Source organism: Fusarium musae, chromosome 8 (assembly GCF_019915245.1).
Source record: "Fusarium musae strain F31 chromosome 8, whole genome shotgun sequence".
In the NCBI taxonomy this organism is placed as follows: domain Eukaryota; kingdom Fungi; phylum Ascomycota; class Sordariomycetes; order Hypocreales; family Nectriaceae; genus Fusarium; species Fusarium musae.
Genome location: NC_058394.1, coordinates 2,119,713 through 2,146,567, shown reverse-complemented (window position 1 = coordinate 2,146,567; position 26,855 = coordinate 2,119,713). Strand labels below are relative to the sequence as shown.

The window sequence follows — 26,855 nt, the reverse complement described above, 5'->3', positions numbered from 1 at the left end:
TCATTTTCTGTCGTAATGAATCAATTGGGTAGATCAAGATCCGAGTATTACAGGGAGAGCCTGCCATGATCGCTACGGGCAGAGCTCCCGTCCAAGGGCGACCAGTCTACCCCTGGCGATTGATTCTGGAGACTCGTAGTCGAGTCAGAGCCAGTCAAATGGGATCTATTCCAGAGGAGCTGACGAACAGGCCTTCTAGAGGTGCTGGGCAACTTGTGTAGATGAATGTCGGTCTTGACGCAAAACTTGCTTACGTTTATTTGATCCGCTTGAGCACGTAACACGGTGTTCGTGCTATGACTCTATTTCCGCCAAATGGCACAATCGGCGTTTCGTGGACTGCTCTCCTCATTACTCGTCTGGAACAAGGGCTTTAATATATGTATTTTGCTTAAGAAAATGATTTAGAGAGACTTAGCTCCCAGAGAAATTGGGATCCAACGTGATCTCTACGAAGAACTGAAACAGCTATGCCCAGGGAAGTTTTGAACGTAAAGAAAGGTCAAAGTTTGTTTGCGAAGGGAAAAGGAAGCGATCTATCATACTTGCTACTGAGGTGGTCGCTGATACATGCTGAATAAGCCACTATCGAGTCACTTCTACGACTAGCGATCCCATAAATTCATTTCCAATGCATTATCCCAATTGTTCTGGAACTATTTGTTTCTAACTTTGAATTACCCTGGATAGTCTCAAACTTTCAGCAGGCCAACGTCACCGCAGTAGAGCTACACTGGCATCAACCCCACCAAGCCGGATCGCGCCCGGAGACCCGGCAGAGCAGCAATGAAGGCTTTGTCTCGCGGCGCGAAGTCCGCGCCGACTGGCGAGGTTCTAGCCAGATGACTGCGCGAGGCGATTGGTCTTGCTTTGGACACTAATACTGCAACGGTATATGTCACGGACTTGCCAAGAGGTTTATATACTGTCGACCTAAAGACGAAGCCAAAGACAGTGCTGTTTCCTAAGCTGGGAGATATTTCAGGTATCGCGTTGGCGTGAAGAATAGATCGAAGATAAAAGTTAATAGTCTGTCATCTAATTGTAATGCACATGTTGATCAATTATGAGTTCCAGTTCGCATGTATACGGCGTGGTCTGTCCGAATCAATAGTATAACGATAGGACATACGGGGGCAAGCTACTTTTCGCCGTCCTGAAAGCGCATCTAGATCAAAAGATCTGTGGCCAAGCTACCTGATTCGTTTGTCCGAAAAAGGTTCAAAGCAACTAGAGCCTATATCAAATGGATAAAGGTACACAGGCAACTAAAATACAGTAAGGTTCTAGTATTGCACGTTAAGTTGAATAAATAAAAGTCTGTTAGACTGTCGTTCAATCAACAACCTCTTGTCTGGAAAGTATAGCCGCGCATATAAAGGTAACAGAACTTTAAGATAAGAAAGCTTTCTATCAATTCATAGTAGGGAAATTAACGCAGAAAGTACAATAAAGCCAGTTTAAAATTTTCACTCTATATTTATTCTGATCAAGTCCTAACCCATTGCTCATTCTTTTTCTTCACTGACACTATTATTTCGACCTGCAAATTTCAACAAGAAGATCGATCAAAATGTTGACAAAAGTCCAAGAAATTCCATCCCACCCGACAGATCCCACCAAAGAAGTAAAGATGGAAGACTCACCTCCCAACACCTCAGAGGGATCTAGCACCCCTCCACCCGAAATAACACCCGAAACGTCGATACGAACCGTTCGGGTGCCTCGAATTCAGGCCTTGCCAGAGGGCGTACCCCCTCCCCCGGCAGCACTCGAGACAGAAGACTACTACGGTCTCTGGCGCAACAAACCCCGACTACTCGCGCGATCAAACTACCCCGATGACCAATGGTCGGGCTTGTGCAACGGCTGGTCGCAGGTCGAGGATTCCCATCCATTCAAACTTCTCTGGTCCGATCCTGAGAGAATTATGCAGAAGGAACTGGTGGGTGCGCTGAAGTATACGAAGTGGAAATGCTTCCAGGCCTATCGCATCGGGAGTGCACTGCAAGAAAGTCAGGTGAAACTCCTGATCATTGTCGAGACCGACTCTACGACTTATTCGCATGCTTGGGGTATCGCACGATTGTGTAGGGACATCTTGAGGGGTTATGGCATTACGGATGTTGAGGTTGAGGTTCAGGAGTGTACCGGTTGCTGGGCTATCAATCGGATACGGGAGTCGGTGGGAGCTGAGGTGATTGTACAAGATTGTCCTATTTGCCATTGACGCGGAACCGAAAATCTCCTAAAATCTGATCTTGCGGCTGTTAAGCTTGCTGTATTGGAAGTCTTTACCTCCATCTTGGTCACGACATTCTGCACCCTCTTCACTTGGTATCGGTCAGGACAGTTTCGAGCATATATGTCTGGGCGGTAGTCTGTGGCATATCGTGTGGTGGTATCCATATTTATCATTGTTGTTGATTCTAAAGAAATATCACCTTGGGTAGGTTTGACCTTGACGTAGTGAAGCTTACTCTGTCATCTTGTGCGCTATTGGTTGAAAGCATCCTGAAAGGGCTGAAGATGACAAGAAAATAGTGGGTCAAGTCGACCTTGCATGACGCCTCAAACTCATCCTCCCCAACGTTGACATAGCATCTCTGCTAGTGAATGGCTTTTCAACATGGAACACACCGACAGAGAGACCGGCATCAACAATGGGACTGCTATATTCCCGAGCGGAATCCCAGACCTTAGCAACCTGCTAGACGAACCCGGTTTTTCTGACTTTGGCTTCGCCTCTTTTCAGGCCCCGTTTGGTAATGGAGTCGATCCTCAATTGTTACACCCAGTCTCGGGCTTTGAAGACAGTCCAGTAGTCAACTCGATTTCCCCGCTCGGGCCCACCGAATCCCTAGCTGTTGCTACTCCAAACGTGCAAGCTGAAGCAAGTACTATCTCAAGCCCACCTCCCAAGCCTGGGAAGCGACTCTCTCTCAACTCAGTACGCATTCTCAACAAATGGCTCTCAAATCATACACACCACCCATACCCCAGCGTCCGAGATGTTGAATCTATTGAGAGACAGACCGGCTTGACTCGACAACAGATCCTGAACTGGTTCGCCAACGCTCGTCGGAGAAAGAAGTTCAACCCACCAGAAACAACGGACACAAGTTCGGCAGAGGCAAGCTCCCGGGACATACCTCTACGTCGACCGCCTACGCCGATAGTCCAACAAAGTCCATTCGAGCGATGGGAGAACTCACCGCCCGAAGACGAGCCATCCACCATGGCTGCTATCGCACGGGCAGTATCTGGCGCGAGTGGTTCCATCGACCAATCCCACGGTACGCGAACGAGACACGGCAGAGCACCATCGTCGACCGGTACCTGGGCAACAACCGACACTTCTGATTCGAGTCGAAGCTCGAAAGCCTCGGGATACTCACATGCATCCAACCGGTCACTCAGTAGAGTTATCAAGAAGCGTCGGCGAGGAGGTCTGCGAGCCAGAAACAATGAAAATAGAGGTCTCTCTGTTACTTGCCATCGCTTTCAGTGTACGTTTTGCACTGAGACGTTCAAGCTTAAGCATACCTGGTCAAGACATGAGAAGACACAACACCTGTCGCTTGAGCAATGGGAGTGTTCTCCTCTTGGCCCAACAGCTGTCAAGGATAATTCTGAGACCGTCTGTGTTTACTGCGGGTTTGGGAACCCAGATGAATTCCACTTCGAGGGGCACAATCATGACCTGTGCCACAAACGCCAAAGAGGAGAGCGAATGTTCTATAGAAAGGATCATCTACGACAGCATCTTCGTCTCGTCCACGGATCAGAGTTTATGAAGTGGCCAATGGAGGAATGGAAGTCTAAGCATGAGGATGTCACATCACGCTGTGGATTTTGTGATATCACTATGACAACATGGTCGGAGCGGGTGAACCATCTTGCAGAGCACTTCAAGGAGGGCAGGACAATGGCAGATTGGAAAGGGAACTGGGGATTTGATGCTGTAACGCTCGATATGGTGGAGAATCACATGCCCCCTTGTAAGTGGACAACTTCAAGTTCAGGCATTTTACTCATGATTGTGCAGACCTCATTGACTACGAGCGCAACTCGCCTCTTCCATTCTCTACGCAACAAGGTGCGCCGTACAGCGCAACAAGCGCCTTCGAATTACTACAGCTGGAACTCGACTACTTCTACTCTAACTATACCGACATCAATCACTGCATCCCCTCCGACGAGGCTCTTCATCTTGAAGCTTGCTGCATTATATTCGGCGCAGAGATGAACTACAAACACCCCTCAACAGCAGCATCTTGGCTTCGCGACCTTATAATGAGCACCCAGGATATTGTCAGCAAAGCAAGAATGACGCCCATGAAGAGTGCAGCTAGGTCTCGATTCTCAGAGCTGAAGATCCATAGCAAGAAAGATATCTTTGAGGATTGCAAGCTTGAGGCGTCGTTAAGGCAGTATGTCGACATGTTGCAGTTGCTAAACTTGGAGATTGGAGACGTCGAGTTGCAAAAAGAGGCTTGTTCGATCATCAACCATATGCCTGATGTTTCGCCCATGTTTAGTCAGTTGTTGATTGGTTTGGTGTATGGTTCAACAGTTTGGTTGGCCCAATTTCGAGAAAGGGCAGGACTACCGCCGTCTGCAGTTGTTTCGTCAAACACGCCAGAGGGCCACGTCCCTCTACTTTGTTCCGGCGGTCTTCCTGCGATATTCAGTAATGATCAGGAGCAGTGGAGTACACCGAGCGGTCCCGACTCTCCACCAACATCTCTAGGACAGAAGATCGTATCGTTGAACGACGGCAACATGTACAGAGGTCTGACCAGAGACTTGACCCGCTACGTCGCGAGAACCATTTCGCCTCTGAATCCAACAAGCCACATCCCAACTGACGAAGAGCTCCAATATCAAGCACGATGGATCATGTACGACAGGTAAGAACCACGATCTTCTCGCGCCAAACCTCCACTGATTTTGTTTCCAGCCTCGATGTATGGAATCAGACTCCAGCCGATAATCTAGATTGGCTTACCGAGTTCAAAAGAGAATCCGGCTTTTTCTAGTTCGAGCTCGCCAAGATCGATAGTTTCACCTTAAGTAAGAGCCATTGTGGACATGAGGGCCGATGCTTACTTTTAATCGCTCACACCTTTCCGGCTATGTTTAGTGTCGAACCGAGAGACTGGATATGCCAAGCCTTGCTCCCCGAAAAATATACCTCGTTTGGTCTCGTTCAGCAGGGTAGACTAAGTCAGCGGCCGACCCTTGAAGTCAGTCCCACCAAGTCATGTAAAATTACCGGCCCGCATGAAGATAATCCCACATGGGAATAAGCATAAATATCACCATAGCAAAAAAAACTCATGGCATTTCAAGGCCCAGAGCCCTCCGAAACTCGGCAAGCGAACTCTCACAGTGGACGATACGAGTAATAAAAACAAACCTCAATAATATGCTCACATTTACCTCTCCCTTCAAACGCAAATCTGCCAAAATGCTACCGTCTCTTGGCAAAAACAAGTCTAGATTACCATCATCAGCTCAGGGCCCACTCCACACTAATCCATTCCTGACCCTACGCCGCCGAAATACGACGTTAGCTTCGGCAGTTCAACCAAACTTTATTGGCGACGTCACCCTTTCAGGCTAGCGAGAATTTTTGCTTTGTTTATCTTATAAATCTGATAATCAGAGTAGAGATCGTGAGGAGGAGTAACTGATTGATAAGTCAGATCATTTCTCTCTTGTCGGTTTGGCTTTGGCACCTCATCTCATCGCCGTTGTAATCTTGGTTGTTGATAAAAATGGCTGAAAAAGTTGGATTTGGCGAAAGCCTCCGCAGTGAGTAGCTACTGAAATCTTGGTTGGGGTATGTACTGACGGTGCCCAGCGTTCTTCTTGGGAGCGGCGGCAAAGTCGAAGGAGGAGAGACGTCTTGTCAGAAAATTAGGTTTGTTCATTCATAACCGCTCGTATTTACCCATGCTGACATTTGGCAGATTTCTTTATCATGGTATGCGGCCAGAGCATTCAACCAGGTACATCGACGATGCTGACAGAATCAGACATATTGTTGTCTCAGCTACTTCTTCAACTTCCTTGGTAAGATGGATCTTCACGATGCATCGATCATCCAACTGACCAACGACACTCAGATCGTGCGGCATTTGCCAACGCCTATGTGAGCTTAACAATGCCTATATGATAGCAGGCAGGTATACTAACAATCTAGGTTGCTGGTCTTCGTGAATCCCTCAGCATGACTGGTCATGATTACAATACTGTCCTCTCTGTCACCACCGCAGGGTACGTCTTGTGGAACATGTCCAAAACGCCTACTTACCGTAACCAGAATGGCTATTGGCCAGCTTCCTCATGGCATCATCATCCAGAAGATCGCACCTCGAATCTGGTTCCCATCCATGGTTGTAATCTGGGCTGGTCTGACAGTAGGCTTATTGCATATCGGCCTTACTGAAATAGCCAACTAACATATCACAGATGGCTAGTGCAGCTGCCAAGACCGTTACTCAACTCTGTGTCATCAGGTTCTTCCTCGGTTTGGCCGAAGCCAGTACTTATGCCGGAACCATCTACATCATTGGCGCATGGTACAAGCCTGAAGAGATCTCTAAGCGAACTGCCCTCTTCACTGCCGCGGGTCAAGTCGGTACCATGTTTGCTGGTGTTATGATGACAGCCATTCACAAGGGCATGAGAGGCATGTCCGGCCTCCAGGGATGGCAGTGGGTGTTCTTGATCGGTAAGCCGAATCACCCACAATGATGAGCTGGAGCTAACATTTGTAGATGGTATCATCACCCTTCCCATTGCCCTGTTCGGCTTCCTTTACTTCCCTGATATTCCCGAAATCACCAAGGCGAAGTACCTATCCCAAGATGAGAGAAAGCTGGCAGTTTCCCGACTCCCCCCTATCAAGACCGATGGCCACAACATTATGCCCATGTCTCTGATCAAGCGAGTCTTCCTTACTCCTATGTTGTATGTTCCTCCGTAGTGCCTTTGAAGATTTGCTTCTAACCACCCCACCAGCTGGATCCTCTTCTTTTGGTCACCTGTCTGCGCCAGCGTCGAGGGGTTCCCCTTTCAAAATACTTTCCTCCTCTGGCTCAAGTATTACAAAGACAAGTTCTCACAAACCCAGATCAACACTTACCCTCTCGGTGTGCAAGCCGTTGGTATCGCTGCGAATATGCTTGCAGCATGGCACATGGACGCAACCGGCCAGCGCGTTCCAATGGCCGTCCTCGCCGTCCTTCTTCAAGTTGTTGTAGGAGCCATGCTTCTCGTGAGGAATCTGTCTGACGCTGGGGTCATGTTTGCCTTTTACCTCGCTGGATCAGCGTACATGGTCAACCCCCTCATCTTCGGCTGGGCGAACATCATTCTACAGCGAACAGGTGATGATGCCGTGCGCAGTGTGACACTGTACTCCATGAATATCGGCTCCATGGTCCTTTGGACATTCTGGGGAATCATTTTCTACAGTGCTGCTGACGCGCCTTATTGGAAGAAGGGCGCTATCTCTCTTCTTGCTTGCTGTGGTGTCATGTTCTGTTACATCTGGCTGGTCCAATATGTAAGTGCTATATATCTGACTGCCGTCTCATGACCGCTAACGAAACATTTCTAGCTTGACAAACTCACCATGAAGAAGTATGGTGACCGAACCGTAGAGGATCTCGAGGGGCCCGTCGAAGTGAGCGAGTCTGAGAAGGGCAATGCTACCAAGGTGTCAGAAAAGAACTTAACTTCATGAAGTCACTGTTGTCCAAGAGACATGAGAGTAAATCATAGCACATGGAGGGTGTAGTATAACTTGTGATCATGGCTTATGCTGGATGCGAGTTAGTCCGTTGCCTGTAGACAGAGCATGGACATTCAGAGTTGTCGTATAGCCTAGATAAATCCAGATGAATCCAGATGAATCCAGATCATCGAGTCTCAACAGGGCACCCGGAAGTTCAATTTCGTCAATTTCGTCGACGGAAAGGTGCTCACTCATGTTATCTTTGCTCTCATATAGTTATTCAATGAGTCGGTTATGAGTATTGAGTTTCTGAGCAGGAGAAGAACGAACTGATAGTCGGCGTAGCCTTTATAACTGGTGATTGGGCTTCGACGGCATTATTTACATGCTGCCTCCCGCCAGCAATTGTCTCCCAACCCATCCATGTTCAGCCTCAATTGTATCACCCTACGTCAGATCAGAATTTCAGAGCCGCATTTTAACACTTTTGCCAAGCGTTGCGACAGTCTCACCATGCAATGTACTGTGAAGATGGAAGTATCAGGCCGCAATTCCGAAATCAAAAAGGCAGTCAGCGAATAGTATGCTTCCAATGACGTTTCGATAAGAACAAGTGCGGTGAGGGTGCTGTCTTGATTCGGCATATCGCTCAGCCGCAGATGTTGAGGGTGGTGTAGCTCAGAGCCTGATGGGAAAGGATGGTGGCAATATAAGAAATCACAATCCTTCACATTTCAGCCTATATTAGTAATGATTACTCGTGGCAATTCCTCATAATACTGCATACAGGGCTCAATTCAGAATTTTGGACCAATTGTCTTGGATTTATAACTCTGGTCTTGTTGTTGATGTCATCACCCAACATATTCGTACATATAAGAGCGACGTATCCAGGTTTCTCTCAGTAAGGCTCACATAATTTGACAACCATTTTTGACCCCAATTTCGTCATCAAAACTGCTGATTGCTAACTTTCCGCGAACAAGGTCCAAATCATGTAAGTCTTCTGTAGCGTGACCTGTTGGGGACTCTGTACTGAGTGAGCGGCACATAATACCACGAAGGATACCATACAACAGGTGCCCACCAATACTCAAAACTAAGGTAATAATCCCCACAGTATGGAACATTGTTGGTTGAGCTATCATAGTAATACCAGTTCCAGTCGTATGTGTAGTACCCTGCCCCTGGATAGCTCTGATATTGGTTCTGATATGGGACTTGATAGTAGTACTCGTTCATTTCTGTAGGGTCGCGTGGCCAAGGTTGAACTTCTACAGTTGACTGCGGGTCTCGAGGCCACAATTGAACTTCTATAAATGGCAATAGTGTCAGTGGATATTATTAACGACCACATTTGGATGTTGAAAGAAAAGGATAGCCATACCGTTCTGATTATGGCGTCGATTTCGACGCAAACATTGAATGATACGGTGAACTTGATCGGTATCGATTGCTCTTAAGCTGGTGGCGAGTTGGGTGTCGTCTAGACCTTGAACGACCTGTTGAAGACTGTGGCTAGGTTGGTTCGGTACAGCCAGCTGTTCTACCATGTTATCGACTTCTTGCTGGCTATTATGCAAGGTGGTCTAGACGCAAGGTATGAATTTGGGAAGAAGGATTGGTCGGGAAGGTGACCAGGCGTCAGATCTAGCAGTGTGATATTGCGTCCACTTCCGCTACTTCAACTGTATAAAATCCCAGGTCTATGTCCATAAAGGCATTCTTTGGTACTGAGAAGAGTGCGTAGAAAGCCATCCACCTTGATCGTTGTTTGCCTAATGGCAGATTGGGCATAGACGAAAGAGCCTCGTTTCAACCCCTACGCCAACCGATACAGCTCGATCACAAAGGTCTACGTGGCAGTTGGTGCATATGACGCACCAGAAACTGGAGATGGCATGAAAAGCCAATTGATTGTCATTACGGGTTACGCCATACATGCACGGTGGTCTGGCGTGAGTTTTGTGTATCGGAGTGCGAGCAAAAACGGGGAGATGATTGATCAACAACGCAATAAGTAGGCTGGTCATTTCTGTCTGACCGGTTGGTGTAGTATGACTTGGGTCAAGAGTGCCAAACATTACAGAAAGTATTGTCATATTTATAATTAGACGAAGACATCAGGCTGCTCGAATCCTTGTGAGAAAAGCGTTAACTTAACCCGAAGCCGACCGACAATGGGTACTGGCCTATTCACGTTGGTGTTTTAGTAGCTCGTTTGCTCAATATAGGCCCGAGTGGCGGCAAAACAAGCACATACGACCATACCTGCAGGAAAATACGGGATCCCGTCCGCTCTCCCATAGTCAAGCCTGTAAGGGGCGGATCAGTAGTTGGGTCGGTGACGACCAGCGAATCCCCGCTGTTGTATGTTTTTTCTTTTGGCATTTTTGAGTGATATCGATCGAATGACGATTTAATTGACTAAAAGCTCTCTACTCAATTTTTGCAGCGCGGTCGGTTCTTCATCGTGGCATCTTTCTACTTCTCCCAGCTGCGCAGATCTCACCTAGTGAGGATAAAAACAGTAGCTACGGGACTGAATCAGTGAACCTGATAATCATGACAGAAGGACAATGCCTGGCTGTGTTACGCTGCATCGGAGGAAAGGCCGCAGTTGATGATCAGCTCCTAAAACACTGTTGTTGCGGCGGGAAGCCAAGTAGTGAGCCAACTGCTGAAATAACAGGTGACGAGAAAGCTTGGTGGTATCAACACATTTTTACACACGATGCGTTAGCATCCAATTAGATCCAGTGCCCCGGAAATCAACCGTACCAGTCTAGAGTAAAGCAGAGATACCGCTATAGCTGTCAGTACAGAACATGGGGTAACCCAGCAGATCTATCAGGAAACACTTTTCCTAATCTGAACAAAAAGTGCGATGTGTAGCAAGATCCCTACTTAGGATTCGACCATGGTCGCCATCTTCATCTATCTGACAATATGATCCATTGGCTCTCGGGACTTCTACCGTTACTGCGCTTTGTTTTAACATGTCTGTTGCTGATTCCGAAGTTCCGGGTTCCGGATGTCGGACATTATATAACAGAGACCTTTGGACGCACATTATGAACTCGATCCATTGCCATATTGTAGCTGTTATACCTGTATCAACTAACAGATTCACATATCACAATGGAAAAGTCTGGTGTGGCTTTCATACACGGCCGTGTGTATACTGTAAATGACAGACAACCATGGGCCGAAGCCTTCATCGTTTCCCCATCCGGCCGTTTTGAGGCTGTTGGAACCAACAAAGAGATCCAAGCCTTGGCTGAGGAACATGGTCTACCCACCCACGATCTTGACAACACTTTTGTCATGCCTGGGATCCATGACGCACATACCCATCTGCTAGTAGCCTCACTGCAGAAAATGAGCGAGATCAGCATCGGATCTGATAGCACCGCTGCAACTATTGCCGAGAACATCAAGAAAGGACAGGCGAGCTGCGCCTGTACCGAAGCTCATTTCAGAGGTGACTGGCTTATTGCAAACTTCTACGCAGGCCAGAACTTTCCGGATGAAAAGATGGATCGGAAGTATCTAGACGATACCTTTCCTGAGCAGCCGGTGCTTGTTCGAGATGTCTCTTGTCACAATGTCGCTCTCAACACCGCAGCCCTCAGGCGCGTCGGATATGGGGATGATGTTCAAGACCCTCCTGGGGGACAGTACATGCGAAGGGCAGATGGTCAGTTAACTGGGGAGCTGGTGGAAGCGGCATCAACTGGGGTCTTGGCCAGCTTACCTCAGCCACCCGTGTCCGTTGTCAAAGACGCTCTTATCTATGGGATCAAGATGTCTCACAAGTTCGGCATCACCTCGCTACAAGAGGCGTCCGCTAACACCCTCTATCTTCACGCCCTTCGAGAGCTAGATAGCGAAGGACGACTGGACATGCAAATCTCGCCTCATATTGTCCATGCGCCCGAGAGTTTTGCTCAAGAGAAAGCCGAAAGTCTCCATCATCTCATCGATACTGCTGGAAGCTTTTGTAGCCAGCACGTTGATACACGATTTGTGAAGTTTTGGATGGACGGGGCGCCCATACCGCCTCACTTCACGCAATGCGATATCGGGCCAGATGGGCGTCCCGATGAGGAGAGGCTACTGCTTACGTTCGAAGAGTTATTGGAAGCTTTGACTAAGCATGATGCGAAGGGTTTGACGTGCAAGATCCACTGTGCCGGTGATGGCTCTGCAAGGCGAGCACTCGATGTTCTCGAGCGAGTTCGGCAGTCGAACCCTTCAGGCCCAATGCATGAACTGGCACACTGTAATGCGATCCATCAAGGTGAGGCCCCATTGCAATGATCCCGAGTGTATACTGAACTGCCTCTCAAGATGACATAAAGCGAATGACGGAATTGCGAATCACGGCCGAGATGTCGCCCGCGATATTTCACGACACAAATCTCACATCTAACTATCCTCATATCTTCAAATGGCCGTTCAAGGAGCTCCAGGATACTGGTGTCCATGTCACTGTAGGTTCCGACTGGTTCTTGACCGACACGCCAGACCTATTCCCGGCCTTAGCGGCTGTCGTGGAGCGCTTTGGTACAGAAGAGGGCAAGACTGCGAAAGAGGTTGGAGGTGCAAAGATATGCCGTATCATAACGCAAGCAGGTGCTGAGGCTGTAGGAAAGGGTTCAGAGATGGGAAGTATCGAGATAGGAAAGAAGGCGAATTTTATTGCTGTTGATCGAGATTTGAGTCGTGGTGACTTTGATGGAGCGAAAGTTCTGAAGACGTGGTTTGAGGGAAAGATGGTTTGGGAAGACACGGAAAATACGATATCTATGTAGCAGGATCAAACTACGGGTGCTTGTCCTGGAGACCATGTCCCTGCATTGCTCAGACTAAATACAACCGGTGCTCTTATTTCCCTTTCTCGAGAAAGTCTTGATACGGCATCACCATCAGAAAAGCCCATTTCGCTCAAGCCATCCAATTCATCAGCCTCTCGCAAAACTTCCGCTGGGGCTTCAACTTCAAACACAGCCTGTATGTCACCGTGCGGAGAGAAACCCGTGAACTTCCACATTCTCGAGACTTTTGCTGCGTCTGGTCCAAAAGTCCATAGGCGTCGACGCTCATAGAAGCCAACGCAAAATAAAAGAGGTGCATTAACAAGTCGTGCGAGAAACACGTGGATCGAGTAGAACTCGAGCGGCGACAGGAATGGTTTGATAGGAAGCAGTATCAGCAGAGCAAATAGGTTGAAGGGTGGTGGATATGCAAAGATCGCATCGCTTTTCACGCCTTCAAACGTGAGGACGGTTTTTCGGAACTGGATCTCAACATCCTCAGATGTGACGATGGTGCTGAACCGGTTGGTGAGGAGTGAAACAAGGATGGTGAGAAATAGAGTGTTGCCGAGAAAGGCAAACGCGATTGTCAGTGCCGGACCCAGAATGGCATGAAACTGTATGGATTCCTCAATTCCTGTTCCATCCAGTCCGAACCAGATCCACAGTAGCCATTTGATGATGGTGAAATCGTCCGAAATGGACCCTTCCCCTGGAGAAAGCCACTGCAGCGCTAACAGGAACCCTGTGAAACACCATATCGCGAGAAATGTGAGGATCAGAAACTCTTTCATCATGGCGTGCAGTGAAATGAAGACGATATGGTCTGGCAAGATGTTGAAGGCCAGTCTGGTCAGAAGAATTGGAGCTGCAAGACAGAGTATGTTATGTGCCATGCCATTCTGCACGCTGCTTACAGCCAGCTCATATGCCCGATCAGTAATGTACGCCATAAAGATGACAGTGTATGAGAGATCCAAGAACGACCATAACGTCTGTGAGTGAATCATCCATCCATGCTCAATGATGGCAGCAAGTTCATGGAGTACCCAACCAGCAGAATAGAGAATGAAAACAACCTCATTTCCAGTCAAGTTCTCAGGATCACGATACTGCATCGTGTAAACATACAGAAGAGTAAGGATGATGTAGTGCACTAGCTCGATCATGTACCGGGTGCGCGGAACCACGAGACGGTGATGGTCAAGCAGCGGTGCCTTTCGCGGCTCATATAAAGACACAGGGAGATACTCATAATGGTTTGGGAGTATATCAACAAACGACAGAGGGGTGTAGACGATCTGGCCACGATACACTGCATCAATCACTCGTCTACATCCCGAAGAACTGACAAAATTCTTGCTCTCGGATATGATGGCGAGTTCGAGTGCTGTCAGCTTCCTCTCATGGCCACCACGCTTCTGAATCGGCCATTGCGGATAGCGCCCGTACTGTTCAACTTCAGGAGGAGCGCCATGGAAGGGATCAAAGCCCTGGACCAGCATCTTGGAGAGTAGCAAGAGACCGTCTAGACCTGGATTATCATCGTGAAAGTTGCGCAGAATCTTGATAGCTAAGAGCTCGCATAATGTTGCGCGCGCTATGCTGGTGCTCTGGTCGATGACGCTGGACTGTTCGCGTAGGAACTGTACTCGGTTTGCGAGAAGACAGTAGACTACAATAGTCAGTATAGCGGCAGGGTATATGGTGACAAGTGTGTTGTCGCACCAATAGAGTAGTCATTCTCATCATACAGACGGTCTACTAGCGGACGGACAATGAGGTGGTTGACTCGTGGACTCTTCAGCTGTTCCAGAGAGTAGGGATCATCTAACGAGCAGCATTAGACGATACAGGACAAATGACAGAACGCTGGGATGCACCTATGCTTGCCAATACAAATTTCCTTATGCTGCAACGGACGTTAGATTCGCACGCTGAACAACATGTAAATATTAAGGGTTAGTACCGATGCAGGGTGATAAAGATGGAGGGTTGAGGCCATTCGCTCTCGTGCTCAGTATCTGTCTCAGTCCTAAAACTTGCAGTCGCATCATTCAGCAAAGTGCTCTCGTCTGGCTCGAAGGTGTTCCTGAAATCTGAGGAAAGGCCATCTAGATCTTGGCTCATCGTACTCTCACAAAAACATAGATCAAATGTAGGCGACAAAGAAACAAGTGCAGCCACCAAGAAGTTGCGTCTCAGCACATGTTTTATTCACGGTAGCGGGGTGGAGCTCTCATCTTAGCTGGGTTTGTGGATCGAAGCCCTCAGGTCGATGATAGTATCCTACAAGTAGAGAGCAGTTGACCTTGAGACACAGCCATTTCACCAAGCTCTTTTCCATCAACTCAATCGCATTTATGCTTATTGCCACCCTGCATTTCTCCTTTGATCTGCTACCTGTCCAGTGGTGAAAGTTGTCTCTTCTCTGCACGGTCATCGTGATACCCCAAACGAGCTCAGTTGGCATGACTTGCAGGAAGTTTGGGTGGGGGTTTGACAAAACGACGATCTGTTTGGGGCTGTGTACGGTACTAAGTGAGATGACTGCGCCCCCTTCGGTTGCATCCGGCTTGGCCAGCTTCAGGTATTTTATAGCTCCAACATGTCAACGGAAAGGCAAAAGCTCTTGTGCTGTACCTGTGAATATGACGTATGCGCCAATTTCCTTGGCGCCTTTGCTTGCGGGGAATGGATCGCCAGTGTCAGATGCTTGGTTTTGTACCGAGTAGCACTGGCGAGATTGCACGAGCAGCGGTGTGAGTCAAGGTGGGCATGATATGACTGGGCGAGAAACGAGCACGAAGCGGTGTTGACGAGGGACAGACTGAAACGAGAGGGCGTGTGCGACAGAAGCATCATCCGGTACTCAAGGTCAATTGATGCAATGATAATTGAGTGGATGCTTGTTGCAGACAAGCTTTTTAGCGTCGGGGCAGGATTCAAGGGTCTACGATGATAATGCACGCCTCGGAGAATAGAGACGAACCCAGAGCAGGGCAGTCTCAAGGGCTTAGAGACAGGCTCGTGACTGTTTGTTTACGAGGCGGAGTCGGCATAGAACTGTCTCGACCATGCATGCGGTGCGGCATTTATTTTATTTCGCTGTCGTTTTCACGAGCGCGAAATTACGGCTGTGACGATGCTGTTCTTGGACTGATCATCAGCCCTTTTGTAGTGGCATCAATTGTAGCTGGCAGGTATTTATCTCAGCTTGCGATTAAGCTTAGAGACTACAGCGGTACAGTGTGGTCTGTGCCCTGTGGGGATGCCTGCCATGCCCTGTAACTTAGGGGAGCTTTGACAGGATCAGCGCCAGGTGCGTACCCCTCACAGGCGGCCTCTGGAACTGCAGGGAGAGCTGGAGGTCACGAATGAGACAGATTGGGTAACGAGAATCATATTCAAAGGTGATTTTTCAAGCTAGCTGAGTACTTTACTGGCAAGAGCCGAGGAACTATCTCGGCTTCGTTAACGTTGCTGTAAAGCCTCTGGTGTCTGTTGGCAGTCTAGGTATACAACACTCACCTTTGCGCTTATTATTAGATCGCCAACGGATCACCATAGAGTCAAACTAATTGCCGCTTTCGCGGCAGGGAAGAAATATACTTTGTATTTCTATCTGAATGGAATGTGCATTGCACCGTCAAGCGCCCTGGCCATGCTCCTCATCGCAAATCGCTAGTCATTGTCTCATTGTTGTTTAGTTGTATCTATCATCACCTCGTAGCTTGCGAATGATATACACGTTCTCGTGCAGAAAACGAGTACACAGCCTGTGGTTTCGTCAAAGTAACCAGAGTAGTCAGATCGACGCGGCTTCATAAAAGAGAGGCGCTTTGTCAGCTGGATGGCTTGTATCGGAAATAATGAAAACTGACCATAATGGGCAAGTCCGCGATCTTCCAATCAACCATGGATCGATGCATTGTGGATGGAAGAGGTGATTGCACGGTAACTTTCTCAGGTCTGTTCCCTCGATAAAATCTTCAGTGCAGATAGAACACGCCGGAGAAGTACGCTCATCTGCCTGTCGTGCGTTTCGATCGATGATACTTGGAGAACGAATAGACAAGTTTGGCATAGTGAAATAGCGCCGCAACTTTTCGAGTTTTGGTTTTCGTTGCTTTCGAAACATGTATGGGGTCATTTGAGCCTTCGTGTGAATCTGCTTCGAATGTATCCGATGATGATAAGTCACGGTGGGCATACTCTCCACAGCGAGCTTTCCCAGACCGGAGCTCGGTCGAAACCGCGGAAGCTGTGTCTCCAGAGGTCGCGGCATATGGTTATTTCGCAGTAGCCAGTGCACGAAGCAAATAACGCAGATGACGAGAATGACTACAACACAGAGGATAATCCCCCACATTGTAGTCGTTTTGTTATCATCATGGTTGGTGTCATGGCTGCTTGAAGGGTCCTCGGATTGTGCCATGCGTGCCACTAGTATCACTAGTCGAAAGAGGAGATAGAAATAAGATGTGAATGTATGTCGGGAGTTGTGTCTTCATAAACATTTCCCACGACTGGTCAGAATGATTGGTTCTTGTTTTCCTGACATCCAGCATCTGAAAGAGGAGCGTTGATTGGTGTTTGCGGGATTTGTTTCCGAGGGGTCTGAGAGCACATGTCTGATCTCCTGGGAATGCGGTCAAGGGGATCGCTGAGGGGTGAGTCTAAAACTCCCATGTACTTTAACGTAATGAGAAAACGAAGCCTAGCCCAAATTGAGTCCAGTATCATCAGGGCGCATCATCCTTATTGCCGAATTCGCCAATCTTTCCACCGTATTGGGTTAACTAGGGCTTGCATCATCCCAGATTGAGGACATTCGTCCCAGAGGCACAAAGGTTGAAGCCAGCAGCCACTAAGTCTATATGATTAAATCAAGCATGTCATATTACTTGATACTCTTGGAACTGTATGAAATGGGGCTTGTAGTTGGAAGGATAGACATGTCATAGAAGAAATGATCTCATCAACTGAACCTTCATCTTCAAAAATGACTGCGTCTTTGCTATTAAGGCACAAAGATGCCATGTGTAAAACATTTCCCCTCGGTTCAAATAGGCCCCCGCAATCCATTTTTGCAAACCAGCCGCGTACATGCAGCGAAAGACGTTTATGTGTAGTTGAAACTAGTGGTCAGTGAATGAGAGCTTGCATAGCACATATAACTTAGTCATCCATGCACTTAGGATGTCAACTATCTGTACTGTTATCCCAGCCTTGTGTCCTTCCTATCTTTTATGCTACTCGTGATACCGTGAGGGGAAGGATCAAAATGCCTCTGCCTGTAGTGTCGACTTCCGATCCGTCTTTTCTAAACTGCGCAGAACTGAGAATTTGCCAGTCTGCGTAGCATGTCTTTCTCCGGTATAAGCTTCTTGGATTCACTGTGATAAGGTTGAGAGATTGAGAGAGGCTTAAACCTCAACGCCTGAGGGGGGAAACACAAATCAACACACATAGGCTTGAATTTTATTTGTTGGTTATACCTCGAAACTAAGCGACATCACTGTGAGGACCTTGTTCCTGAAGGCACCCAATATAATTGATGAGGGCTGGTTTTGACATCTAATAGTTTTCCGTGCTATTTCATCTTGTCCAACCATAGCTGATCTCAAGTTCTGAGCACGCAGTTCGGTACACCATCATTCGCCTCATAGCATGTAATAGTGGTACCTCCTGGAATCTCAGTCCAAATGCCTTTCTTTAATTCTACCCTCTCGCCACGGACTGATGGCGTATCTTGTTGGAGGACATAAGTTTGGTTGGGGAAGGTGAATGCATGGACCTGGCGGGTAGGGAAACGGGGGAATCCACTGAGCGTTTCTCCAGCAGCTATGTCGAACTGCTTGCACTTGGGCTTCTTTGTGCCGATAACACCTTCGAAGAACCTGCCAACAGAAGAGGTCCTGCGCATTGGGCATTTATCAGGTAGGTCGTTAGGTCCACCAGGTGTCTTCAGTGTGGCACCTTTCAAGGGCCATGTTGTATTATTTTCGAGAACCTCGGGGCGAAATTGGAATTGTTGGGCAACAGATACATCGCCAAGGAGGAGAGCTCCAAAAGCGAGGGTGGTAGAGAGTTTCATGGGGACCTCAAGGATGACAAAGTTAGCTTTTAGGCGTACTGACAAAGTCTGAGGGTTTTGAGGAAGCTTACGGTCGCAAATTGACGCTTGGTCGTGGTGTTTCTGATTCAATCGATGGCCTGTCAGGGATGCGAAGGCGGCCGGGACTTTATACCCACCAGTCTCTCACCCTTCACAGCCGCCAAGGCTTATATTTGAGTCAATTTTTAGCACAGGCTAGCATATGCGAAGACAAGATCATAATCGCCCGTGTTGGCAGCCTAGTGCTTAACCTTATGACCAGCATGTGGCTCTATACCTCGTGTTGGCTGATGCCCTTGCGGCTCTTGTATATACGATTTTCGATTTTGCCGCCGCCATTTATTTTAAACACAACAACAGTATTCTCGTTATGTTGAGTTAGTGATAGGAAAGCGATGGCTACTTCTCCCCAAAGATCTCCAGATGCGATCTATAAAAATCATAGTCTGGGCAGTCAAGCTCTTATTACCTTCAAGTACCGGCCCTTTATTTTGAAATGAAAAATTCTTAGTATGGAGAATATGCCTGAGTTCCATGTGCTCCGAGATATGGCCAAGGTCATATTGTATAGTGGAGGGATGAAATAAGCTCCAGTCTCAACATATCCATAACATCACATTCCAGCAGTGACCTCTCCACGAAGGCATCAAGAGGCGTTAGACTTGAGGAAGTCTATTCCCAGGCGGATGGGACGAAGGTCCCATCATCTATGGCTCCTTATATGGATTCTGTTCTGTCTCAGTAAGGAGGGGTAAAATGAGTTCAAGAACGACATCAAAATAACTCTGTGGCCTATTCTGCATTATCTACTCCTTTCAGACCGAGACTACTGGCGATTTCCTTGAACCACATTTATTGTCATTTCCAGCGTCGTGTTGAGTGGTTCGCGGCCAAGATCCAGAGACATCTATCTCGATATCAACGTGGGATTGCAAGGACTTTAGCTGCAATGTCCGCAACAATAGCCGTGTTAGGAGTTGCGCCTTGTATCATGACGCAACAATTTAAGGAGAGGTCCACCTGGCATCATGCTTCATAACAAACGCCACTGTCTTGGCTCGAAGTATAATTCCAGATCTTGAAAAGAAAAAACAACAGATGAATTACATATCCTCTATCTTCCTTTCTAAGAATTTCTGGGTAGCATAGACGTGACCGCAGTTTATTAATGGAGGAATATATGGCCATTCCTTTTGACGTACTTATTAAAACCATTTGTAAGTATCAAGTGAGGTGAGTGGCTGTCATTATTGCAATATTCTGTTTGGTTCGGGGCCAACGGTGAACTCTACCTCTTTGGGGTTTGACACCGTGACGCCCCATCGCTCACCAATCGGAACAGGTCCAAATGCCTGACACCGGAACCACTTCTCAGCGCTTGGTATGTACATACTTGGCAGTGTCTGCAACTCTGTGTTGGTTCGTGTCATGCATGTTGGTCGTAAGTTTTGTAGCACAGCATCAGAGGAGAAAAGAGAAAACAATGCAGGTTTTAAAGCTCGGATCATGTGCGTACCACATGCGGCATTTAAGTTCCCAATTGACAGACAAACAAACACTTCACGATAGTTTTGGGGTCTTTTTGCAATTTGAGTGCAAAGATCTACAATGACGACTATTGAAGCGCATCCCGTCGTAGACGCTGACGATAACGTTAGTTCCCGCTGCAACCGACCCACTGAAGCTAGGTAGCTGAACTAACGGCCACAGCACTCTGACGCGGACTCGTCACTTGGTGCGGTATGAGATCAGCCCCTCAGCTCACAGGCCTTTGTTGCTGATCTTATGGCATAGGATAATGCATCCTCCACAGACAGCTTGAGAAGCTCAATTCTTGACTTCCGTCAAGAAAATGGAAGAACATACCATGCTTTCCGAGACGGCAGTATGTAGCTCCTCTACTATACAAGCCATGTCACTGACGTGCCCCAATCGCAGAATACAATCTCCCAAACGATGACGAGGAGAACGAAAGATTAGGTATGTACCCTCAAATGCCGCCGAGTATAGCATAACAATAACAATAACAACACAGATCTGCAACATAACTTGTTCTTGCTCACTCTTGATAACAAGCTCGGTCTGAGCCCTCCTAACCATCCCGACTCCAAAGTTAAGCGCGTCCTCGATGTTGGCACTGGAACCGGTATCTGGGCGATTGACTTTGGCGACGAACATCCCGAGGCAACTGTGAGCTACGTCATTAAAGCTTATCCAGAATAGCCGCTGACAAAACAGGTCATTGGCGTTGACCTCTCGCCGAGCCAGCCGAACTTGTATGAGTTAAGCTTATGGCCAAACGTGGATAAGACTGATGATTCATAGTGTGCCACCGAACGTTCGCTTCGAGATTGATGATATCGACGAGGAATGGACTTACAGCGAGCCGTTCGACTTTATTCACAGCAGATTTATGAACTTTAGCATTCAGAACTGGAAGTCGTACTTCACCAAGATCTACCAGTAAAACAACTCTCACCATTCATCAAAGAACCATGCTGACACAAGCAGGAACTTGGCTCCAGGCGGTTATGTTGAACTGCAAGATGTCGATGTCATAATGGGCAGCGACGATGGCACCCTCAAGGAAGACCATACCATGTACAAATGGTGCCGCCTTCTCGACGAAGCAGCCGGAAAGTTCAACCGCTCTTTCGAACGCACCTCCAACTTCAAGGATATGCTGAAAGAGGTCGGATTCGTGGATGTTGTTGAGACGCGCTACAAGTGGCCTACCAACCATTGGCCCAAGGACAAGAAGTACAAGGAGTTGGGCCAGTGGAACAACGTCAATGCAGCCTCTGCTCTGGAGGCGCTGACTATGGCGCCTTTCACGAGAGGACTGGGCTGGAGCCGTGAGGAGGTAGAGGTGTTATTGATGAAGCTGAGACAGGACTGGAATAACCCAAAGATCCATGCTTATTGGCCCATGTGAGTGTTTTTATATCCTGGGAGAGATTGTGGCTAACTGTTTGTAGTTGCGTTACTTATGCTAAGAAGCCTGAAGCGTAGTATTGGTGGCAAGATTCATCCTCAGTGGGGTTTAGATGGAATTATGAACATTTTACTCACTATGAGAACAGAGCTGGCAATAGAATTGATCCCAACAATTGTGCATCGTGCTTGATAAGCTTTGAGACATCTCTGTTTTACACTTTCTTTGAATTGAGTTCGTGGCGAAGTGCCCACCACCTTGTTTGGGCCTTTGGGCCAGCGGCGTGTTCGTTTTCGGCCTTGTCCTCGCAGTGACGCGTGCATGCAATAACCGACAAAAACCACCCAAAATCTGGACTTTTTCGCGAATCAATAACACAAACTCAGTATTACGCGTTTGCATATATATATATCTCAGTACTCCTTTGACATGTCTCACGCGTGATCCATCGGTAACCCATGTGTCATATGCTCTCAATCGGACGATTGCTGTCCAACGAACTCAGGACAACGTGGCCGAGTGGTTAAGGCGATGCCCTGCTATCTCCTCCGAGTCATCATAGGCATTGTGTTCGCACGCGTAGGTTCGAATCCTGCCGTTGTCGATGTTCTTTTATCTCTTTTTGTCGTTTTCTGGTCTGTTTGGTCAATTCGTAGGCGTCCACAAATAAATAAATGCACAGTTGGTGATTGAACACGTTCAGTTACGGGCTTCTACTGTGGCTCACCGGCTCCTCTTCAAACCAGTCAGCAAAAGACATTTATGAGCCAACTCTCAGGTCCTGTTTGTTTCCAGTCTGGAATTGAACGCCAGATGGATCCACTGAGCAATTGTTTTGGTTCTGGTAGTTCCTAGCAAGACAAGTTTCTCTACCTTCGTCGTTCGCGTCGTTGGCGGGGCTCACAATACGACGCGACCGCAGTCAAACACAAAAACACGTGTCAATATCCTTATGACTTTTGCAATATAGCAATCGGTGCGTTTACGGTAACTTCGATAGTCCACAGGTTGTTGCTTCTGTCGTAGAATATTGGTGTTAATTCCTTTGCGCAAATCGAGATGCGACGTCACACTAAGGTTGTCCTAATCATGCAATTGCTGACCAGTTTTCTTTCTTTTAAGTTCGACACAACCCCTCATGGTAAGTTTAATAGACTCAAAAAGAGGCTCTCTCTCCTTTTCTCTTCTGGCGGGACTCTGTCCTATGGAAGATTCCCTTGACTTTGGTGCTTAGGCGCCCATTCAACCATCTCTCAATTGTCTGACATCAGTTCTTCAGGGTAACCAAAGCGCCTGAGACAGTGGCCCAGTAGCCCTCCAGCGCACAACCTTTTAAGTTTATTATCAGTCCTGAGCCATTGCAAAATAAAAGCGTACACATAGCACCGCTGCAGATAATGCTGTCTGTCAATAGAGCAACAACCCAATTGGCAAAAAAGAATTGCCTGTATATTACAGGTGGCTGGATCTCTCCCGCCGGGAATTGAACCCGGGTCTCAAGCGTGACAAGCTTGCATACTGACCACTATACTACGGAAGATGAACAGGTTGTAACCTGCTGTAGTGGGGTTGCGGTTGGCAGTCGAAGCAGAGTCCATAGACGCATGAGCCCACTATACACGACATTGAAAAAAAAGTCAATGGGGAAAAAGCTCTCACAAGACTTGCCTCAACATTGCGACCGCGCCAGCACCTCACAGCAACAGATTGCATGATGACAACAAACACAGAAAATGCAATTACTGCAACTTGCAAAAAAACATGCAACAGCGGGGATTCGCTGGTCGTCACCGACCCAACTACTAATCCGCCGGTTAGTGGCTTGACTATGGGAGAGCGGACGGGATCCCGTATTTTCCACTACCTTTGGTCGCATGTATTAGTTGTACTGTCGCGACGAGCTATGTCCACAACAAACTGCTGAAGCCACAGGCTGCAGAACCTCCTGTTTAGAACGCACCACACTGCAGTGATAACCCAAGACAGAGGTCTGGTGATTAAAAATGCCGATTCAATCGCTTTGTAAGTCTGAGATAAGGATCATGATACTTCCGCATTTTTGTGTATTGTATCTACCTAGATAGTTTCGCGTGTCGGTTTACATCCTTGTACAACAAGTATCTGAACTTGCCAGGTCCACCAGCATAGCAAGCTTGGGGACAAAAAGCTCGCAACCACATAAAGTCACCAGCTTCAACCTCGACCCAATCCTGATTCAGTCGGTAAACAGCCTTTCCCTCAAGAACATAAAGACCGTGCTCCATCACATGTGTCTCAGCGAAGGGAATGATACCACCAGGCTGGAAAGTCACAATGTTCACATGCATGTCATGTCGAACATCGGTAGGGTCAACGAAGCGCGTTGTCGCCCAAGCTCCATTCGTATCGGGCATTTCTCTGGGCTCAATATCCTTCTCATTCGCGAAGAAGGCCTCGGGTGCATCAAGTCCAGGGACAGATTCGTAGGCTTTGCGGACCCAGTGGAAACGAGCTGGCTCGCTAGAGTTGTTGCGGAGCGTCCAGCCGCTCTTGGGAGGGAGGAAGGCATAACCTCCCGATGAAAGAGTGTGAGCTTCGCCAGCTAGTGTAACGGTGATTTCACCCTCGACAACGAACAAGACACCCTCAGCAGTGTCATCCATCTCAGCACGGTCACTGCCACCGCCTGGTTGAACCTCCATGATGTACTGAGAGAATGTCTCAGCAAAGCCCGAAAGTGGGCGAGCAATAACCCATAGTCGTGTTTGCTCCCAGAATGGGAGGAAGCTGGTGACAATGTCGCTGAAGCAGCCTTTAGGGATGACGGCGTAAGACTCGGTGAACATGGCCCGGTCGGTGAGGATTTGGGTTTGTGGGGGCAAGCCGCCCTTTGGTGCGTAGTAGGCACCCACTGTGTTGTTGTTGCCACCCATTTTGAGATTTCTTTCGAATATTTGAGGATCTAAAGACTATTCAGGACAACGAGGATGAAGATTATTTTAAGAGGGAGATTAAAATTCTCGGTCATCAAGTCCGATATCGAAAAGAGCTCACTTGCTACACCAAAAGTACCCCGCATGAACCCCTCCGAAGCGGACTGGACCCCTTGGTGGAATGCGGCCAATCGGGCCTTTGGCAATTCAGTCGCTTTCGTCTGAAGTTCGTGCTATTCCTATTTCAGCTACGAAATGGGCGACTTAGCAATGGACTTCGGAAGAATAACCCGAAGAATCGGGCTTGTCAAAAGGAATAGTTTTCGTATTGTAGAAATGTACGAGCTTCAAGTACACTAACCCATGTTTCAGCAAGAGCGGCATGAAGATCCTTGAGACTGTGTGCAATCGCTACGAGACAGAGACAGTGTTGCCTCTTTCTTTGCAGATGCATTGATGGACACAGGATCCTCGACGATAATCTCCTTTCCTTTCGGAGCAGGACGAGTGATGGAGAACTCATCCAGCTTGTAGTCAGACTTTCCAGTCAACGCCATCTCAGCAAGTGCCTTGCCCAAAGTTGGCACAAACTTCATAGCCCAGCCAGCGGTGAAGATAGCAATACTCTTCTCCGCGCCACCTTGGAGGTACTTCTCTGGCAAGAAGTCCAGCACAAACATGTTATCTACTTGTATTAGCATGTACAAAGACAGTGTTTCGATGATCTTACCAAAAACATTGGTCTGGAGACAACTAACAGTCGAGGCCGGAACGGTAGCGTCAACGCCGACGACATGGTCTCTGACGAAATCTTGAGTGTCTTGAATATCTCTTGGATCAAGAACATTGGCCTGGCGCTGGCTTGGGTCGTCAATCGTTCGAGTAGCAGCATCTACTGCAATTCTCACAACATTCGGTGGGCCCCATGGCAAGGCTGGGAAGCCGTAGAAGAGTTGGGACCTGCCGTTCACCGATGGTCCGAACTGGAACCACATACCTCACCACCTGTCAGTAATCTGAATCACAACATGAATGTACACTTACTGGGAAAGATTGTGCCGTTTGGTCCGGGGTTGGTGTTGAAGTAGGTAGCAACCATTTCCCAAATTTCCAGTCTCAGGCCGATGCTGAAGCTTGGTTTCAAGACATGATTGACGTAAGCTCCACTGGTGATAATGATCTTCTTTGTCAAGTATTTGACCTCTTTGTCATGAACCATCGCGTGGACTTCCCAGATGGACCTATCACTGTCCAGAGGCCGAAGCTGCTTGACCTGAGTATGCTGCTTTGCTTGGGCACCGTAGTCCTTGGCAAGACTGTATAAGGTGCGGAGGAGGAGTTGGACGTTGATGACACCGTTATCAGGAGCGAAGAGTCCGATCCACTTGGGATCGAGGTTCTTGAAGGGATATTGCTCTTCGATTTGCGCAGCAGTCACTGTATTGGTCAGATTAAGAAGGTAGAATGAGAGTGAGCATACATACGCTCCTTGTAGAACATTCCAAACTTGTCCAAGTTCGCCTTGGGTCCCAGAAGTGATCCTACCCTCGTTAGTACGGCATCTCAAAAGCATAAGTGTCTTACCTTCTGGAGTATCGCCACCCATATCCTTGTCCCCAAAGTTCAGAAGACCTCCCATCCAACGAAGCGACACTCCAGCATCTTTCTCAAGAGCATCCCAATGCTTCATAGCTTCAACTGCGAGCTTGGCCATGAACTCCTCAGTGTACCTATCCTATCAGCCGAGTCCTCAGAATTTATTCTGTGATAGACTCACATAGTGCGAAACATGCGGGCCAAGTCACCAGAACTGCCGGCTTGGTTGAAAAAGTTATTCTGTTCAAGAATCATTACCGTGCTTCCAGCTTTGGCGACTTCGTATCCTGCGGCCAGGCCAACGGGTCCTCCGCCAACAACCACGACATCAAAGACGTCTGAGTTTGAGTTTGAGTAAGCCATTATGTTTAAAATGATATCAAAATGCTCGGATCTCGTTGTTGCTGTTCTCGCTTCAAGAGATTCACCTGGTCATGCCAGATCAGAGCCCGGGGCAAGACCAAAGACGAGGACTTCGTCCTTCTTGTAAGGAGATACAGTGCTATAGACTAGGAACGGCCCGGCATCTCTGCCGTCGCTATCACATCCCATCCTGCAGATAATTACGGCAGTTTCTTATGCAGAATGCAGAATGTGCTGTAAGTGGTATAAGTGAGGGGTAAATCTCACACGTCGTATTCAGCTTGTTGCCGTGTCTCAGCTCATACAGGACTGCATGTATTGATACAACATTCAATACACTAGCAGAAGAGAAAGTCCA

General features: G+C 47.8%; 7 protein-coding genes and 2 non-coding genes across 9 annotated transcripts; 5 read left to right on the top strand and 4 right to left on the bottom strand.

Annotated features, from left to right (window-relative positions):
• Positions 1 to 1,633: 1,633 nt before the first annotated feature.
• Positions 1,634 to 4,917, top strand: J7337_010959 (uncharacterized protein; the record flags this gene model as incomplete). Its single annotated transcript, XM_044828516.1, has 3 exons — positions 1,634 to 2,197; positions 2,756 to 4,001; positions 4,049 to 4,917. The coding sequence occupies 3 exons, from the start codon at positions 1,634 to 1,636 to the stop codon at positions 4,915 to 4,917; spliced, it is 2,679 nt and encodes an 892-aa protein (XP_044677070.1).
• Positions 4,918 to 5,783: 866 nt separating this feature from the next.
• J7337_010958 (uncharacterized protein) lies at positions 5,784 to 7,759 on the top strand (the record flags this gene model as incomplete). The annotated part of the gene is made up of 11 exons (XM_044828515.1): positions 5,784 to 5,820; positions 5,870 to 5,929; positions 5,979 to 5,992; positions 6,045 to 6,081; positions 6,135 to 6,160; positions 6,212 to 6,285; positions 6,332 to 6,428; positions 6,481 to 6,742; positions 6,789 to 6,981; positions 7,033 to 7,579; positions 7,634 to 7,759. The coding sequence occupies 11 exons, from the start codon at positions 5,784 to 5,786 to the stop codon at positions 7,757 to 7,759; spliced, it is 1,473 nt and encodes a 490-aa protein (XP_044677069.1).
• A 3,132-nt stretch (positions 7,760 to 10,891) lies between these two features.
• Positions 10,892 to 12,567, top strand: J7337_010957 (uncharacterized protein; the record flags this gene model as incomplete). The annotated part of the gene is made up of 2 exons (XM_044828514.1): positions 10,892 to 12,053; positions 12,104 to 12,567. 2 exons carry the CDS (start codon positions 10,892 to 10,894, stop codon positions 12,565 to 12,567), a joined length of 1,626 nt encoding a protein of 541 aa, XP_044677068.1.
• Positions 12,568 to 12,572: 5 nt separating this feature from the next.
• Positions 12,573 to 14,313, bottom strand: J7337_010956 (uncharacterized protein; the record flags this gene model as incomplete). Its single annotated transcript, XM_044828513.1, has 2 exons — positions 12,573 to 14,216; positions 14,299 to 14,313. 2 exons carry the CDS (start codon positions 14,311 to 14,313, stop codon positions 12,573 to 12,575), a joined length of 1,659 nt encoding a protein of 552 aa, XP_044677067.1.
• A 5,986-nt stretch (positions 14,314 to 20,299) lies between these two features.
• Positions 20,300 to 21,703, top strand: J7337_010955 (uncharacterized protein; the record flags this gene model as incomplete). Its single annotated transcript, XM_044828512.1, has 8 exons — positions 20,300 to 20,344; positions 20,486 to 20,576; positions 20,630 to 20,671; positions 20,727 to 20,881; positions 20,915 to 20,967; positions 21,017 to 21,154; positions 21,203 to 21,622; positions 21,670 to 21,703. 8 exons carry the CDS (start codon positions 20,300 to 20,302, stop codon positions 21,701 to 21,703), a joined length of 978 nt encoding a protein of 325 aa, XP_044677066.1.
• Positions 21,704 to 22,131: 428 nt separating this feature from the next.
• Positions 22,132 to 22,230, top strand: J7337_010954. Its single transcript has one exon. It is a non-coding gene; the product is annotated as a tRNA-Ser (tRNA).
• Positions 22,231 to 23,094: 864 nt separating this feature from the next.
• On the bottom strand, positions 23,095 to 23,166 carry J7337_010953. The gene has a single exon. It is a non-coding gene; the product is annotated as a tRNA-Asp (tRNA).
• Positions 23,167 to 23,698: 532 nt separating this feature from the next.
• On the bottom strand, positions 23,699 to 24,538 carry J7337_010952 (uncharacterized protein; the record flags this gene model as incomplete). Its single annotated transcript, XM_044828511.1, has 1 exon — positions 23,699 to 24,538. One exon carries the CDS (start codon positions 24,536 to 24,538, stop codon positions 23,699 to 23,701), a length of 840 nt encoding a protein of 279 aa, XP_044677065.1.
• Positions 24,539 to 24,906: 368 nt separating this feature from the next.
• Positions 24,907 to 26,497, bottom strand: J7337_010951 (uncharacterized protein; the record flags this gene model as incomplete). Its single annotated transcript, XM_044828510.1, has 5 exons — positions 24,907 to 25,535; positions 25,583 to 25,975; positions 26,023 to 26,079; positions 26,123 to 26,268; positions 26,316 to 26,497. 5 exons carry the CDS (start codon positions 26,495 to 26,497, stop codon positions 24,907 to 24,909), a joined length of 1,407 nt encoding a protein of 468 aa, XP_044677064.1.
• Between the last annotated feature and the right edge of the window lie 358 nt (positions 26,498 to 26,855).